The sequence below is a fragment of the Eptesicus fuscus genome, chromosome 12, assembly GCF_027574615.1.
Source record: "Eptesicus fuscus isolate TK198812 chromosome 12, DD_ASM_mEF_20220401, whole genome shotgun sequence".
NCBI lineage: Eukaryota > Metazoa > Chordata > Mammalia > Chiroptera > Vespertilionidae > Eptesicus > Eptesicus fuscus.
The window spans coordinates 39,854,809-39,872,754 of record NC_072484.1 but is presented as its reverse complement, the minus strand read 5'-3'; the positions used below and the strand labels follow the sequence as shown (position 1 = coordinate 39,872,754).

General features: G+C 36.0%; 1 protein-coding gene across 2 annotated transcripts in view; it reads right to left on the bottom strand.

Annotated features, from left to right (window-relative positions):
- WDR7 (WD repeat domain 7) overlaps positions 1–17,946 on the bottom strand; it is a 304,621-nt gene that overhangs the window by 203,142 nt on the left and 83,533 nt on the right. For both annotated transcript variants that reach the window (XM_054723656.1, XM_054723657.1), the window contains 4 exons: positions 12,650–13,419; positions 11,005–11,093; positions 2,915–3,033; positions 1,108–1,231 (listed from right to left, as the gene is read on the bottom strand). In XM_054723656.1, coding sequence (XP_054579631.1) covers positions 1,108–1,231; positions 2,915–3,033; positions 11,005–11,093; positions 12,650–13,419 — 1,102 coding nt within the window. The remainder of the gene's footprint in view (positions 1–1,107; positions 1,232–2,914; positions 3,034–11,004; positions 11,094–12,649; positions 13,420–17,946) is intronic.

Genomic DNA, 17,946 nt, shown 5'->3' with positions numbered 1-17,946 from the left:
TTTAAACTGAATCCACCTAAAACTCAGGCCAAATTTCCAGAGTAAAATGTTTTTATAAAGTTTCATTAAGACTTTATCTTAAAAGAAAACACAACTAAAATGAATTTATTTATCTTATAACAGATTAAAATTTTAATTCTGAATTCTTCTTTAGGAAAATAAAGAATGAATCAAATGCTGAACTGGGATGAAGCATACCTTTTCCAAAATGAAAAAAATTATGAATGCCCAAATACAACTTTTCCTCAGTGCACATTTGACCTAGCAGCATGACTACAAAGGTTTCATTATGCAAAAAATATTTTGCCCTGGCCAGTATTTCCCAGTGGTCAGAGCATGCCCCACCCCCAGCCCCGCACCAAAGGGTCATGGCTTCGATTCTGGTCAAGAGCACTTACTTGGGTTGTGGATTCATCCCCTACCCCCTGATCAGGACACGTGCAGGAGGCAACCAATTGATGTGTCTCTCTCACATCAATGTTTCTCTCTCTCTCTCTCTCTCTCAATCTCAATCTCCCCTCCCTCCCTCTCTCCCTCCCATCCTCCCTTCCACTTTCTCTGAAAAGTATTGGAAAAATATCCTCTGGGGAGGATTAATAACATATATATTTCAACTATTTTTCCCAAGGTCTTTCCCAATCCCTTCAAGTTGTACTCATTTGAAAAATTCATTAGTCAAACCCTTGCTAATTCTCCCTTTTTCAATAGTACACTAGTCTAACTGCCAGATCTTGAAGGATTCACAATCTTAACTTCAACTTAGAAAGCATCTGCCTCTGTTTGTACCTGCATATCATAAGATCAATATCTAACAAGTTGGCACTTGTTAAACATAATGCAATGGGCAGACACAGAGACTAGTGTTAAGTAGGGTAGGATTTTGGAGGGATTAATTATATAAGTGAATATCTTGATATTTATATAACTTTTGGTTTTTTTGGTGTGTTTTTTGGTTTCCTAACCAAACTCCAATCCATAGGGATTTCAGAAAATGAATGAGCAGAATTTGAGGCTCTTGTTCTCACTGGAAGGTAAATGACTCACTTTTGTTTTGGTACTTTTCTAATGAGCATGGAAAGCTTTGTGGAAACACATAAGAACTCTTACGTGACATGACGTGGTCCATGTACTGAGGTAAATACGGAGCCCAGGCATCGATGGCTTCCTTCCGGCCCGCCTGCTCAATCCTTCGCAGCTCCGCCAGAAGCAGGGCCTGCGCGGCTTCTCTGACCTGAGACCACAGAGCCCAATGTGAGGAAAGCAGGTCAGCGGGTGAGATGTTTAAAACTAGGAAGTCAGAAGGAGACTACATAAACCACATTTATCCACATGACAAAAACTACTAACCAAACAAGAAATTAAGGACTTTTAAGTGGAATAAATTGGATGCCTGCAAATCAAAGACATTTTAATTACTGTTCTCACTGAAAAATATTTTAACACTAATAGACTGAATTATGTTTGTACATTTAATCAGCTCTGGGTTTAAATTTTCTTTTTTCCAAAAGCTTTTAAAACAGTCTTGCACATGAATTTTGCACATTCAATTTCAAAATTTCTATATAAATTGTCAAAAGTCATTAGAACTATTAAATTTGTCTTCTGTTTTAGCATGAAGAAATTTAACCTTAGCTAGTGAATTTTTATAATATACTAGTACATATATGTATATATACTAAATAGGTATTGTTTACACACCATGCATCAATCCACACATTCATATACACCTAAGACATGCTTAAACAATGTTTTCAAGAGATATATTCCCATGTAATGAGTTCTATAGAAGAACAGTAGTTTTCAAAATTGTATTATTTTCATTTTTCTTCCTTTTCTTCCAACAACTTTTATTTTGCAGTTTTAGTTTATTTTTTATTTTGGCAAAATGCCACAGGCATGGGATTAAAGAAGCTAGTCAATTGTCCAGTGATGTATCAATCAATTAACATTTATAATGGAAAAGATAACAGCAGTATCTGATATGAGTTTGAATAAAAAATGTTTTTAATTATAATTGACTTTGAAGTGAATTAAAATATTATTTAAGGTAAAACCATGAAAATTTTAGTATGCTGCAGTTCCACTTGGAATAGAGGGAGACAAGAAAAGGAGCAAATATGTTAATTCTATTTGGTAAGTTAAAAATTTTGAATGATACAAACTGCTACAGCTATGTAGGTCAAATACCATAATAAGGAAAATCTCTTTAAAATGCTTCTAAGTCCCTGGTGATATTGTATGCCAAGCAATATCTAATACAGCATAGTCCATTAGCACAAAATAATAGCTATCATTTATTGAGCTCCTACAGCGTGTCAGATGCTGCACTAACTATTTTACTTGCATTACCTTATTTGACCCTGACAGCAATCCCATGAGTAATATATTATTATCCCCACTTTACAAATGAGCTTCAAATAGGTTAAGTAAATTGGCCAGGGTCACAAAGTTAATAATTGGCAGAACTAATATTTAAATCCAGTTCTCTTCTAGTCCAAAGACCCTCTCCTTTTATTATAACACAGTCCCTTCTATTGGACAAAGGCTATTCTCTTAGAATTTGACTGGTGAGATTATACCTGATGATCATTTGGTTTTGCGGGAGGTGGGTGTATTGCATGTGTGTGTGAACACATGTGCACAATCTGCATAGAAAGCAAAACTTAGGAACCAGTTCCATAAAGTATATGAAACTTTTTATCAAATACTTACTAGTTAAAAAAGTAAACAAATATGCAAGCAAAACTCTACTGTTTAGTACATAAACTGAAAAAAATCATGAATCCATATTTCCTACCACATAACAAATAGGTGATAAGAAATTAGACAAACATTAACCATTCTTGTTTAAAATTTACACTTGTCCAATGCCTTTTGATGATTTTGTTTTCTGTCCACGTCATCTCGACATTACCTCCAAGCATCGATCCTGCCATCTCCGAGCGAGCATCTCTAGAAGTGGAGGCCGAAACTTGTCCAGTCCCAACAGGTCTGGCAGCATCACACAATGCATCGCAGCCAGCTGACTCCAGCCTATTAAAATGTAACATATTAAAAACACTTTAAACATTCCAGCCTTCCCTAATTCAAAGGTTTTTCTTTATGTACGTATATCAGAAACACAAAAAAAGGCCAGATCTACTAAACTGTTACAATTATTTCAATTTATTACTAGATTTTTTTTGTGTGTGTGTACAGAATTGTACTACCAAATGTATTTCATTGCTAACTTATGTAACTGGTACTCGTAAGAACGCTCAAAGTCTTAAAAAAAATAAAAATAAATTTCCGTGTGAAGTATGTGCAAATTCCACATGGAAAACACATTTCTAAATAGTCCCTCTAAAGTCAAGCGCATATTCAAGGATGGGAAAGCACAGAAATAAACAGGTTCCAGAGCCACAGACTTGAGACTACTTTCAGTTACGAGGGCATTCACTCAGATATCAAAAAACAGGTCATGTCCATCATGAGGCCAGGCCCTCTATTGCCATCGTGTCAGTCAACAGAGATGTCCCCTTCTCTGTCACAGGGCCTTTAATTAAGGTCCTTATTGATCCCTTTTCTTAGAAAGTGAATCAGATATTTAATCACAATCAGAGCTGAAATAAGTAACATACACTAATTTTGAGAGGTGAGTGAATTCAGACATTCCACAATATAATAAACTTATCATCTAAAATTTACATAATCTTAAGCATCAATAACAAATAAACATCATTATTTGGAATACACATTTCTTTTTCCAAAATTCTAATCCACAATATGGAACCTGATTATATGAAGAAGACAAACACCGTAAACCACCACAGTATTTTAAAGTACCAGTATCCAGACATTCTCAAGTAATCATGTCAACCCTATTTTAAAGGCGACTGAAAAATATATATACAATAAATGCCTCATTCTTTCCAAATTATATATAAAGCTACTATGAATGCATAATAACTACCATTACCTCCTAGGGTAATATTTAAAGACAAATAATCAAGAATAAGTGCAAAAACACTTGTTTACTACCATCATTACAAGGTGAGTTATCCGTGATCATAGAATTTCAGCAAATCAACATTTTAAAATAATCTAAATTAACAATAACAAAAACCCTACCTCAGAATGATTATTGGGATTGTTAAAAGAGAATGTGTGAGTGAGGGACAAGCCACCTATCTAAAGATCCATCCTATCAGTAGGGAAATTCTCTTCAACAGAGAATATACAGTTAAATTAATTAAGGTGATGAGTATGATGAGTATGTACTTTTTAGATTATAAATTATTTTCAATAGAGGGATATATATTAAAGTTCTTACTGATGCCTTTTCTTAGAAAATGAATCAGATATTTATATCTTCACCAAACTGGTGAAGATTGAACCCACAATGAAGAGAGTAAATCAGATATATATTACAACCTAGTAATTTCTTAAAATGTTTTAATGTCTCATAAAAGTATGGAATATATTTATGAGCTAAATTTTAATGTGATGATTCTCACTATTCTCCAAAGTTGACAGCTTGTTTTTGAATTAAAATATTATCTTTCACAATAGCTTAACAAAGATGACTCTAATTATTTTTGTTAAAATCTAGTCTTAGCATATTAACCTTAGTACAGGTTTATACCAGGAAAACCAAAGAGAAAAAAATGCATTATATTTTTAAGTGCCCATGTTTTCTTTTCAAAAGAGTGGTACTTAAAACATGGGCTCTGCACTTTACAGATATTGCACTTCTCTTTCTATTTGAATGGGCTGGAAATACTGCTTTTTAGTGAAGAGTCAGAATCATTCTGGGTTACATTCGAGATTTTATAAATTTCTCCCTTTTTATATTATACAAACTTGTGAAGATTGAGCCCACTATAAAGAGGGTGAATATAGCCAAGAGCTCACAAGTTCCATTAAGCTTCCAGGCAGTATAAATAATCCCAGTGGGGTATAAAGATTTGTGGGTTCCATTCACATTTTCAGAAATCCAAAAAGACTTCCCAATAGTGTAACTCCACAGGGATAATATGATAGCCTAACTACATCTTCAAAACTAAAAGGACCCATTTTTGACTCAGCCAGAAAGAGAAACAGTAAGATAAAATAGATGACTTCCCATCAGTTTATAATCACTGCTGCTAATCGTCATTGTGAAGACTTTTCAAATGAGAATGTAAATTAAGGGACCTGTGACATCCCCCTCTAAGCAGGGCACATGGTGTGTAAAGATAGATAGGTAAGCTACAGGTAAAAATAAACTGGCAGCTCTAACACCAGGGTTCCCATGGCAAACATTATCATGAAAACCAGTGCACCTTTCAACACCCACTTCACATCAAAGATTAGATTAGCATCTTGGCCACTCTTTAACAGCATTCTAGATACAGGAAACATGGTTTATTCCAGCCTGCCATAACATTATACTTTTATAACTGGCCCTTATCCTTGACATTAGCAAATAAAGTTAGAACATGGACACTTTACCATCTCAATACATACCAAAGCAGGTAAGTGTACAAATTAGATAAAAAAAGAACATGTCAAATTAGAATAAAGCACAGATTGAAAGAAAGTTGGTAGGAAGTTGAGAGAGAATACCTTCATTTACTAAGAAACAGGAATGGAAAGCAGGAGTAGAAGTGGGGTCAGAGCCAGAGTGATCAGCATCAGACCGAGTGGAAATGACAGGTGCAGGAACTTGCAGAGGAAAAGAGGAGAAATAAAAAAGAGAGAATTGAGGTACAGCAGTTTCTGAAAAAAAGCTCAGTATTAGTGAAGAATGAAAACAAAGTTGGCAAAATATAGTAAATGTAGAACTAAAAAATGATGTTTTAATCAGACAGGCATGCTCATTAAAGATCACAGCAGGGAAATTATATATTTTATTGAATAGCAATCACAGTGTAGTTCAAATTCCTCTTAAAACCAAAATCTATTTAATATTAGATTGAATGATGTATCAACTAATATAGAAACAGTTCTAAAACAAAATAAGGCTACAATGAAAAAATGTCAACACATTAAAAATTAGCAAAGTGTAACTCAATTTTGAAAATGTATCACATAATGTAAAGTTTATGTTGGGGTTACATTTTTTCTAATGATTTTCTAACATTATGTATAAATTATTTTCTAATCTCTCAAACCAATATCCACTGAAATAATTTCAATTTCCCACCCTCGTTTGATCAAAACTCCATTGAAAATATGCCAACTTATAAAGAATATATATATATATACTATATTTAACTCTTATTAGGAGAATCCTGACATAGGTTCATTCTTTGGAGTTCAAAAAATATTTTTACGATACAAAAGCTTTATATTCTAAGAGCAATTGTTGTGAATGTTATAGTCTTTATAAAATGCTCTTCTAAAAGTTACCCTACCAGGAAAATGTTTCAGCTTAAATTATCATATGAAAAGGCAAAAGGACCGTATGGCACACACATTCTACAACTGGAGGTCAATGTTGAGATTTAGAGGTCACCATTTGACACTTCCTTCCTATGGAGAAATTACCATATGTCATGCACAAGCATCTTCAAATTAATCCCGCTCCTTTCTTCTGCCACTGAACAGCAATAGGTTTGGGCTCCTGCACAGATTAAGCATTGTCTGCTGAGTGATATGTTTGCTTTTCATGCAGTGAAGTTCTTTTGAAAGCATGGGCCAGCTGCAGGAAAACAACTTTTCATAATTCCCACACCAATGCATCATAATGTCAATCAGGCACGTGTGAGGGAAACAACAGAACTAAAAGAAGTACATGAACAGGAGTAAGAAACCAAAAATCCAACTCCATGAACCCTAAGAAGCAGATCTTGCACAGAAAAAATGTTTCATCTGGAAAGTTATTTTTTAGTATAACAGACTGTTTTTGGTCCTTATGAAATTTTAATTAGTGTATAATGCTATGCTTATAAAAGGAATAGGGCTGTTCTTAATTGTTTATTTCATAAGATATAATAATAACATTGCAAAGTAATCTTGCAAAGAAATCCCAAAAATTTCTATATTCCATTGAATAATTTTATTGTCCACTTTTTAGATCCTCTTTAATTATAAATTCAGTTATTAGAGCCTATAAAGTATTCACTGCCTCATGCAAAAAGTTGGTAAACTTTAGTGGCGAAAAGTAAAGTTTCAGGTTTTAGCTTTCATGTTAACAAAATTGTTGAGAAAGTTCCTCTGGTGGTTTCCAACAGCAGGGTCACTTCTGCAATTTCACTTTTTTTAAAAGGGGAGAAATTATTATGATCCAGAAGAGATTATTAATGCTATATAATTTTAGCCCTCAACTCTGAAAGGACACTAGAAGAAGAGGGTAATGAAATTCAGTATCTATCTACATATATATAAAAGCCTAAGCGACCAGCCAACTGGCCAGTAGCTATGATGTGCAATGACCACAAGGGGGCAGACGCTCCGACCAGTAGCTATGATGCACACTGACCACCATGGGACAGGCACGCAATGCTGGAGCTGCGGTGACTTGGCAGCTGCGGTTCTTGGGTGACACACCCAGAACCAGAGAGGAGGGAGCCCGATTCCTAGGTGTGTCACCCGAGAACTGCCCTCTCACAATCCAGGAAACTTCAGGGGATGTCAGAGAGCCGGTTTTGGCCCGATCCCTGCAGGCCAGGCCGAGGGCCCTCACCGGTGCACGAATCTGTGCACTGGGCCTCTAGTAAGTAAATAAAAGTTTAGGGCTAAATGATCATTACCTTACATGGGTCAAATAGTGGGATTAAACTAGAATGTTTTCTCTAAGTCACAAGTCTAAAGGAAACTAGAAATGCTCCTGACAAAGAGGATAGAATAATGTGTCTTAATAAAACAGTGTTCAATATAAGCATCTTTATTTTTAATGATAAAAATAAACAGATTCTGGGTATTATATTTCTGAAGTCCTGTTTATTTAGACATTGCATAGAGAAAAAGCTATTTACACTACTTTAGTCCGTCTATGTCATAACTGAACGACTTTCATAATTAGTTGAGAATACTGAAATTAAATGCTGCTAGAGCTTTTAAACCTACAGCTCTTAAAAATATTTTTCACATACAGAAAAATATCAGCAATAGAAATAAGAAAAAGTACCACTTCCAAAATAAAAAGCTCAAGATTTAATGAAAAATAATACAGCTGAAAAAGTTATGTCTAGACCTGAACACTAGACCTGGTGTCAGTCTATCCCCATGTGAGGCTGTGCTGACACAATTTCGCCTGGTGTTTCACTAATCCTTAGGAAGAGAAGCACGTCGGTAGTTGGCACGGCAGCTTTTCTGTTTTAAGAAATCAAGTGCTTGCATCCGCTATAATACAGAGGAACAAAAATGCAATCCAAGAAGAAACATCAACAGTCAAGAATGGAAATGAAGCTAATGATGATGACAAGTAATATCTCTAACGAGAACCGATTTTAAATGAAGCTTTAAACTAACTAAATGTAGGGGAGCCCGGCCACTGATTTGTACTGTATAACCTGAAAGATGCTGTCAATGAATTTAGATCTAGAGCTAAAAGGGGATGGTTGTGTCCTAATCACAATATCCGTACTTATACCTGTGTGGGTCTGTTTCCATTTCTCTCTGAAATAATGCTCTAAAAATGTGAAAACTATACAAAATAAAGAATTTTTACTTTATAAGATAATAGTATAATCAGAACATTAGTGAAAAGAAGAACTTCCATTTCCGGCCAGGCTGCAACCATAAAAAAACAAAGCAAAATACATAAAGCAATGGTTCCAAGCCACAGGACATCAAGAGGGACTGAGCCAGGAAGACAAAGTGACCCTATGAACACCTCAGCTGACTGCCTTGTGGGTGTTTCTAGGACTCGATGCAAGAAGAGAGGGAGGGGAACTGAGGAAGAGCCCAGCAGTTTCCCTGAGTTGGGAAGACAGCTGAGTCTCAGGAAACAGGGCAGTTACAATTCACAGGGCAGAGATGAGAGAGCTGCGAAGATCAGGGTTCCTCAGATACTCAGCAGAGTACTGATGAGTACACGTGCATTAGGAAACGACTCGAGGCTGGGAAAGAACCTCCCCAAGGGCCAGAGACAGTGCCTGCTCCTAGCAGCCTGACTGGAAAATTCCTAATCCACGGAGCACTAGATAAAGTACTCAGGAAGGGCTTGCGCTGGTGATGGGAAACAGCTAGCTTTAGTCATACAGCACCACTCCAATCGCATCCAACAAGTCATAAAAGCACAACAACATTTTCCATCTTTTTCACGTTAGCCATTTTGATGGATGTATATTCATCTCGCACTTAGGAAAACATGTTAACATTAGCTGCTAAAGCTGAAGATAAATATATGCAGAAATTCCACTTTGAGTTACACACACAACAGAAATGCTTATAATGTACACTACGATTCAAATACAAGAATGTCCACAGCAGAATTATTTATGAAAACCAAACACTGGAAATAATGCAAATGTCTATTGACAGGATGAATGGATGAATAAACTGTGGTCTATTCATTCAACAGAACACTACACAGCAAAAAAAAAAAAAAATGAACAATGAAAGTGAACAAGCCACAGTCTAATGCAACAATATTGATAAATCTCACAAAAGAAGCCAAATACAAAAGAATACATCCTCCATGACCGACTGAATTCATATAAAATTCAAAACATGCGCAAAACTAAACTACAGTGTTTAGGGATTTAAACTTAGGGGGTGCAACTACAAAGGAAAGAGAGTGATTTCTTAAAAGTCAGGATGGCTGCCTCTGGCAGGGGAAGGTCTGGTTGGGAGGGAACCTGCAGGCGGCTCCCGGAACACTGGCCATGCTGTTTCCTGCCCAAGGCCGTGGTTACTAAGGTGTTTAGCGTGTACAAGTCACTGAACTACAGATCTGTTTTGTGCACTTTTCTAGATGTACATTACATTTCATATAGAGTATACAAGTATAAAAGGTTATATAACCAAAACTATCTACTTTTATATAATATAATATAAACTATAAAAAACATATAAGCTTAATGCGAAAACTGATAAATAAGAGGGGTGACCGACCATGTGGAGTTGGAATGAAGGATGGGAGTGGTGTAGAGACTGTGAGAGCTGGTTTTCCATAATGAGAAGCCAACAGACAGTACCCAAAACTAAAAATCAAGCATTCCACTTAAGGCATTAAAATACATGCCAAATCATCAGCTAAGAGAGAGAAAAGTCCTTGTCCCAGGGAAGGGCAAAATTGTAGATATGAAGTTGGAGACCTGCTGTTTACCTAGCAAATCACTGACTCTTTAAAACCTAAAGAGGTTTAAAACTGTATAATTTTAAATCTAAAAGGGAAAAAAAGAAGACTCTGAAATGTCATCATTTTCAAGCAGAACTTCATCATCCTCTCTTACTTCTACCATATCCTGTGAGTCACGACTCTCAGCGGGAAGGAACGCTCTCACAAAGTGGAAGTGACCCTGCCCCACCTCCAACTCTCTGCTGAGCTCACCTGTCAGCCTTAAAACAAGTATAAAAGATAATAATGAGAAACTCAACCTTTCTTCTTCTATCACCTAATGAAAAAGCTACAGACAAAAGTTAAAATCTAAAGACTTAAATAAAAAGAAAGGATTTCCACTTGTGGATTGCAATGCATGAACTACTGGCAAATGGCAGAAGAATAGCTAGAGTATAGAAATATAAACTTCAACATTTTAAAATGTAGTTAAACAACAGGTATAACTTTTAAACTCAAGATACACATAATTAAGGCACCAATGTGTCAAGTTAAGGTGCCCTTAATGCATAAAAATAAGGCCAAAGGCAGTACAACAAAATTATGTGAAATATGCCCATTTATCAATTTCTAAATAAATCTGATTTATTTTTAACTGACATCTTAATTATCTATATTTACATCTGGAATATAACAACTTTCCTCTCTCTTAACAATCTGAGACAAACAAAATGTTATGATTATACATTAGCTGTGCCTCCTCAGTTTCTACAGCTGAGATGCTATGTCAATTACTTAATAAGATTTCATTTTACCTTGTTTAATTTGTCCTTGCACAATATTTCTGGAAGTTGGAGGGGAACCCCGTGCCTTAGAAAGGTCTGGGGTGCTTGGTCTAGGTGGCCTTTAAAAAAAAGAAGAAAAGAAAAAGTAAAAAATATATATATTTTTTTAAAGAAAAGACAAATATATATGTATTCTTATTTTTATACTTCCAGAACGATTTAAAATATTACACTTTCTAATTACAAATTAATTACAAAAGAAACACATACATACATTTTCAATTTACTGTTCCAAGAAGATGGGGATTTTTTGCTTGTTTTGTACCTATTAATATTTTCCATTCCAAATTTTAATACAGTAAATTAAATAATTAGCATATAGGAAGTAAGAATTTCACATCTACAACTTACGCTTTAGTCTTGCTTAAAAATATTTATGAACACTGCAAGATGTTATCAGTGACTCTAGTTTACGAAATATTTATGAACACTTCAACATACTGTTAGTGACATAAATATCACAATTAGTTCTTCACTGTTCACTATTAGCATGCTGAGATTACAGTCCATCCATATCATTGGTCTAATGAGTTCACGGAACAATACGTTGAATTTAAAAGAATTCAGCCTTAAATACTGAAAAAAGTAATAAGGCATTAGGAAATCTTGGACACTAGAGGCAAACTATCTCATGTTGAATTCTGGCTCCACCACTTAATGCCTGTGTGACCTTGGGTAAGTTCCTTAACCTCTCTGTGTCTCAGTTTTCTTATCTGTAATAAAATATAATAAAAGTACCTACCTTATAGGGTTAAGAGCCTTATTGAGAAAGTATCTGTAAAGTGCTTACAACAGAGCCAGACACAAGGTAAGTGCTACTTAAGTGTTTGTTAGATTAAAAAAAAAATCTGAACATGGTCAACTTGCCCTAAAGCCATGGTCGGCAAACTGCGGCTCACGAGCCACATGCTGCTCTTTGGCCTCTTGAGTGTGGCTCTTCCACAAAATACCACAGTCTGGGTGAGTCTATTTTGAAGAAGTGGCATTAGAAGAAGTTTAAGTTTAAAAAATTTGGCTCTCAAAAGAAATTTCAATCGTTGTACTGTTGATATTTGGCTCTGTTGACTAATGATTTTGCTGACCACTGCCCTAAAGTATAATAAAACCACAGTTTACAAAGTAGCCTTCATGACTTCTGGAAAACAGGAAATAGTAATTCAGGTTAAGTATTCTGACTATACTTGTCAGATATTCTTAAAACAATCACTCAACACATATTATTTCTTACATATGGGTCACAATGTAGAGAAGCATTTAACTAAACATACATTTTGAATTAAGTGTTGTTGTAAATGTTAGTTGGATATAATTTTAAGATTATATTTGCTGAAATGCTACTCTATAATTCGTTTATTGAAGCTGAACTGTAACCTATTCCCTCACTGCAAATTTTTCAAAAATAGCTAGAAAGTATGTCTGAGTATAGATGAAACTATATAATTTTATCATGTTTTAAACCATACATATGAATTAAAAGGGGAGAAACACTGAGATGCCCCAAAATGCTACAGTGGGTAGAACCAAAAAAAAAAAAAAGGTTATAAACAGTGACAAACATAAAACAGGTTTCTTTTTCTTGAAACAAAAGAATGAAATCAAACTATCATGGTCACACCTGGTAGGGCCCTTCTTCATATGATCACCAATGAAAGTTGCATTGGTCATACTCATCAAGGTATTTGCCAAAGAGATGACCGACAGGAGATGCTGTGTGGTGACGGCTCGAGACACTCCGTACGTGCCCTTCCCGACTCCCTCCGTTGCTGGAAGCTTTCTTTCTTCTTCTGCTTCTCCGTGTGACAGTGCACAGGCAGCCCGATTATAACCAGGAAGCATCAGTGACATATGACCTCCTCTCGATAAGAGACCAAACGACACTGGGCAGTGGGGTTTCAGCATTCCAAGGCGATCGAGACAAACTTCATCCAGAACTTCATTCAAGCCCCAGGCATGAAGGCAGGACATGAACAACTTGGCAGTGTCCATAGTCAAATTATATTCTAACAGAGTCAGTGGCTTCGATTTGCTGGCCCGATATTCAGGATCACTCTCCTCCCTTCTCTGCCTCATGGTCTCCTCGTCCTCCTCTTCCTCGTCAAGGAGATGCTCCTTTATGTTCTCTTTGATCGTTTCTTTCACTTGTTGGAAGAGAACCGCTGCTCGTTTTCCAGTTAGAAAAGAGCCCCCTTTGTCTGCCCTGCCAGATGCTTTCTGCAAATTCTCAGGGGAAATAAGCGCGGTGTTCGGCCTAGAGGCTTCTTCAGTGAGGAGTTGAATAATCAACGCTTCCACATCAAAGAAAAGCACATGTATGTCCGGGTCTGTTAGGTTTGTCTTTATTGCTTGGACCATCAGGGAGTTATGAGAATATTTAGGTAAATTTCCCTGCAACATATATTTTTAAAAGATGGTTATAATTAAAAGTAAATTTTAATTTCATATATTCATTAATGAAACACTAAATAGTCAAAGGCATTTAAACACTTATTAAGCTGTCTTTTTAAGTATCTGTACCATTAAGAGTAACTCACTAACTTTGTCAATCAGAAGCATGTATAGAATATGAACTTATACGATCAGAACTTTATGCTGAAACAATTATAAAATTGTCAATTCATTTTTAAGAAAAAAAGGAAATAAAAATTTATTATTGAAGCCAGGAGTCTTTTTACTCATAGAAGAAATTAAACCTTGTTTCAATAACTCATATGTAAATTCTGTCCCTGAGACTGTACTATGGTTCCAGTTGAGAGAATAATGCTTCTCATGCTTTTAAGTTGCTGCACCATCAAATCCCTCTTTTTTTCTACTTCACTGTCCATCTCTCCCTGTTCACAAGTTCCTTTCCCTCAACAGAGAACATGTTCAAGTCTACTTAGATTCTATAAAACAGTGTTATCCTCTGACCATGCCGCCTCTTCTAAATGGCTCTTTGCAGTGTCTGACATTGTTTTTGGTAAAAGAAAGACCAGCTTTCCAGAGAACACCTTCCTGGTGAGCCTTCTAATTCTGACCACCCTTCTCAGTCAGCTGCCCTGAAACTAAATCTTCCCACATTAGAACCACCACCTACGTGTAGGCAGCTCCCTAAATCCATCAGCAGCCACACCAGCCTCCTGAAGAAGGTTCAATCCTGTATTTCCAACACTTGGACTTGGATGTCTCACAGTACCTCATGTTCCACCTGTCCTGATCTCCACTCCCACAAAACCTGCCCATATTCCATTTTATCCCCTCTGTCACTGTCACCACATTCAGACCCCATCTTTCCCCTAAACAGGTTCCACTACCCCTACCCTAGTCTCTCCCTACTCCAACCCGTTGTCCACAGAGCCACAGACTTCTTTTTAAAGCATAAATTTAATTTTGTCAGTCTTCTGCCAAAGAACTGCCTTTATCATGGGTTATTGAAAGAAAAAGAAAGTACAAAAGTATTAAAAACTAAATCAAAATATAGGTGGCTATATCTGTGAGGACAAACTTTCCAAACATAGTTAAATTTAAAATTCACCACTATAAAAGTACTGAAAGGCAAGTAAGAAATTGGAATAAAATGTGACAGAAATAGGACTGATAAAATTATAATCCATATAACAATTAAAATCAAAGGGAAAAATACCATAAAGATCAAGGACAATTTACAATAAAAGAAAAATAGATAGCCTATAAATGTAAGGAAAAACCTGCTCAATCTAGTTGTCAAGGAATAATGATTAAAATAACCACAAGATACCATTTACAAAATTAGCAAACAGTATACACTAAAAAATACTGAGCCAGAGTACAATGTAAGTCAAAGCCACACACTGTAGGTATGACTTTAAATTACAGCTTTTTGGCAAAGTAATTTGACAAAATACATTCTGAACTCTTAAGATTGTTTGATTGATCCAGAATATTTATTTCTAGAACCCCATTCTAAGTAATCAGAAATGCAGACAGGATTTATGTACAAAGATGTTCAGTGAAACAGTATTCATTACTTTAAATTGAAAACAACTTATGTAATCTAACAATAAGAAAACAGGTAAATAATTTAAGAATAGCCATATAATAGAGTAAATATTGCAATCACTACAAATCATGCTTTCTGGGCACATTTAACTACATGGCAAAATGGCAACATTCCAATTTTAAGTGAGATAAAAATTACAGATATGTGTGCATACACATACACACACACACACACACACACAGTGGTTCTGATTTTACTTATTTCATATGTAAGTACATATATGAAACATGGTGAAAAACACTGGAAATAGATTAAAATGTTAATATTAATTACATTTTGTATTGAAATTATAAAAGATTTTCATTTTCCTCATATTTATTACACATAATCAATATATGCTATTTTCATAATTAGAAAGGAAAGCTCTAAGATAAAATGCAAAATCCTTCAGCAAAACATTCAAGGCCCAAATACTTTCCAGCTTTAACAAACAGGTTCTAGCACCAAACTATGGTTCGTCTCCCGTTAACTCTTTTTTAAAAAAGATGTTTTTACTGATTTGAGAGAGAGAAAAGGAGAGGGAGAGAGAGAGAAACATCGAGGAGAGAGAAGCATGGAATGGCTGCCTCCTGCACGCCTCTTACTGGGGATCAGGCCTGCAACCTGGTAATGTGCCCTGATGAGGAATCATACTGGCAACCTCCTGGTGCATGAGACCATGCTCAACCAACTGAACCATACCAGCAGGGCCCAGTAACTCTTTTATTTATTCCTTTGCCAAAAATATTTTTCTTTGCTCTACTCCAGTCCCTTCTCTTCCATCAAGTCCCTACTCCTCCCAGAAAAGTTAGTCCACAATGAATCCAGCCTTCATAACATTTTATATCTACTATACAACACGGATTTGTATATCTTGGCTATGTTTACATGATTAGTTAATTTATGTTATTTATATTTTTGTGTACTGTATGGGTACTATGCCTTACTCATCTTATGTACATCTAAACCTATCAGAGTGCTTGGCAGAATGAACAAAGAACATTATAAAAATCTTTATGAAATTATTTTTAATTGCTAATCAATTCTTCTATCGTAAAATTACAAAATTCCCTTAACTTGTGTCTTTTCTTTCTCAAATTCTCCTCCCATCTGTGTTTCTTTCTAGTTTAAGAGGTTTCAATTACATTTTATAAACCAAGGATAAAATCTGTGCAAAGCACAAAACATCCTCCAAAATATACTGGTGCCTACTCCTCCAAATTAATCTCTAACCACAACCCTTACATCTTCTACTGCAACCAAATTCCACAGCTTACAAGACCAGACCTTTGTACCTTTGCATCATTTATGCCAGCATGAAGCTCCTTTCTCAATCTCCCTACTGCCACTCAAGTCATACTTCTACCCATCCTTCATTCTAGAAGGATCTCAAGTGGCTGCTCTTCCAAAAATTATTTCCAGAATTGTCACTAATTCTGCTTCCTTTGTATAAATCTCTGCTCTGAGTTCGATGAATGATGTTTAAAGGAAGGTAGAAAATAAATACTATTTCCAGTCAAAAGCTGAAGAACCCTAGGCACATAATAGGTAAATTTATTCTACATAAAACATGAAGTAAAAAAAAGTCAAGACTTTGAAATTCATTCCTATATTGAATTCACTCAAAACACATTCACTTATGTTTCTGCAAGGCACTGGAGATACAAAGATAAATAAGAAGGTTTTCTAGTCGTGGAACTCAGAACTGACAGTTAAATAGTGACATGCGAAGACGTTATTACAATGTGGTGTGAAGAGTGGTATAAATAAAGGGGACTGCAAGATAAGGGACACAACCGGAAAGTGCCAACTTCAATTTGGGTGACCAGAGAGATCCTCAGAGAAGGGGAACTTGAGCAATGAAAGGGCACTCCTGGCAGAAAGTTAGCAAGACGTGAGAAAGGATAAAGGCAGGAAACATCACAGGATGGATGCTAATGAAACCACAGGAGGCCGGCCGTGATGAAGAATCAACGGGTGCTCGGGTGCTCCTGGAGAGCGAGAAGGTCTGTCCACAGGGAGCCAGGACTATGTCCTGCATGCCTGGGCCACTAATGCAGTGCTTCTCAGAATCATCAGAGGTGCTTCTTTTCTTTTCTTTTCTTTCTTTTTTTTTTAATCCTCACCTGAGGATATTTTCCATTGATTTTTAGGGAGAGTGGAAGAGAGGAAAGACAGAGAGAAACATGGATGTGAAACACATTGATTGGTTGCCTCCTGCATGAGCCCCAACCAGGGCCAAGGCCAGGGAGGAGCCTGCAACCAAGGTACACACCCTTGACCGGAATTGAACCCAAGACCCTTTGGTCCACAGGCCAACGCTCTATCCATTGAGCCAAACCAGCTAGGACCAGAGGTGCTTCTTAAACACCGATTCCCGGGCCTGACGGCTCGCCTGAATCTGTCCCTGGGAATGGGTCAGAATCTGTCTAATGCTCACCCCAGATAGCTTTATGCTGTAAAGTTTGAGACCTTCTGTCTAAAGACTTGAATGAGGTGACTGACATGATCAAATTTAATTTTATAAATTTTTATCCACCAGCAATGAGAACTACGTGATAGTAATATTGAAAATAACGATATGATTAATTAATTCAGAGTCATGATATAATTTCTGGGAAGAAACAGAAGCCATCCAGGTGGGGAAGATAAAAGTATGCAATAGTCCTGAAAATGTAGAAAACAGTATAGAATGAAGAATGTGTACATTACCCTTTATTTCTGTACATCACCCTTTTATTTCTGCATATCACCCTTTTATTTCTGTACTACATCCTTTTATTTCTCACAGCATTGTGCTTTATAACTGCTTTTTCAAACACTGAATATGTAATGTCACAATTATACTTAATGCTTTGTACCTACTGACACTAATTTGACTGAATGATACATAAAATTACATATTAATAATTATATTA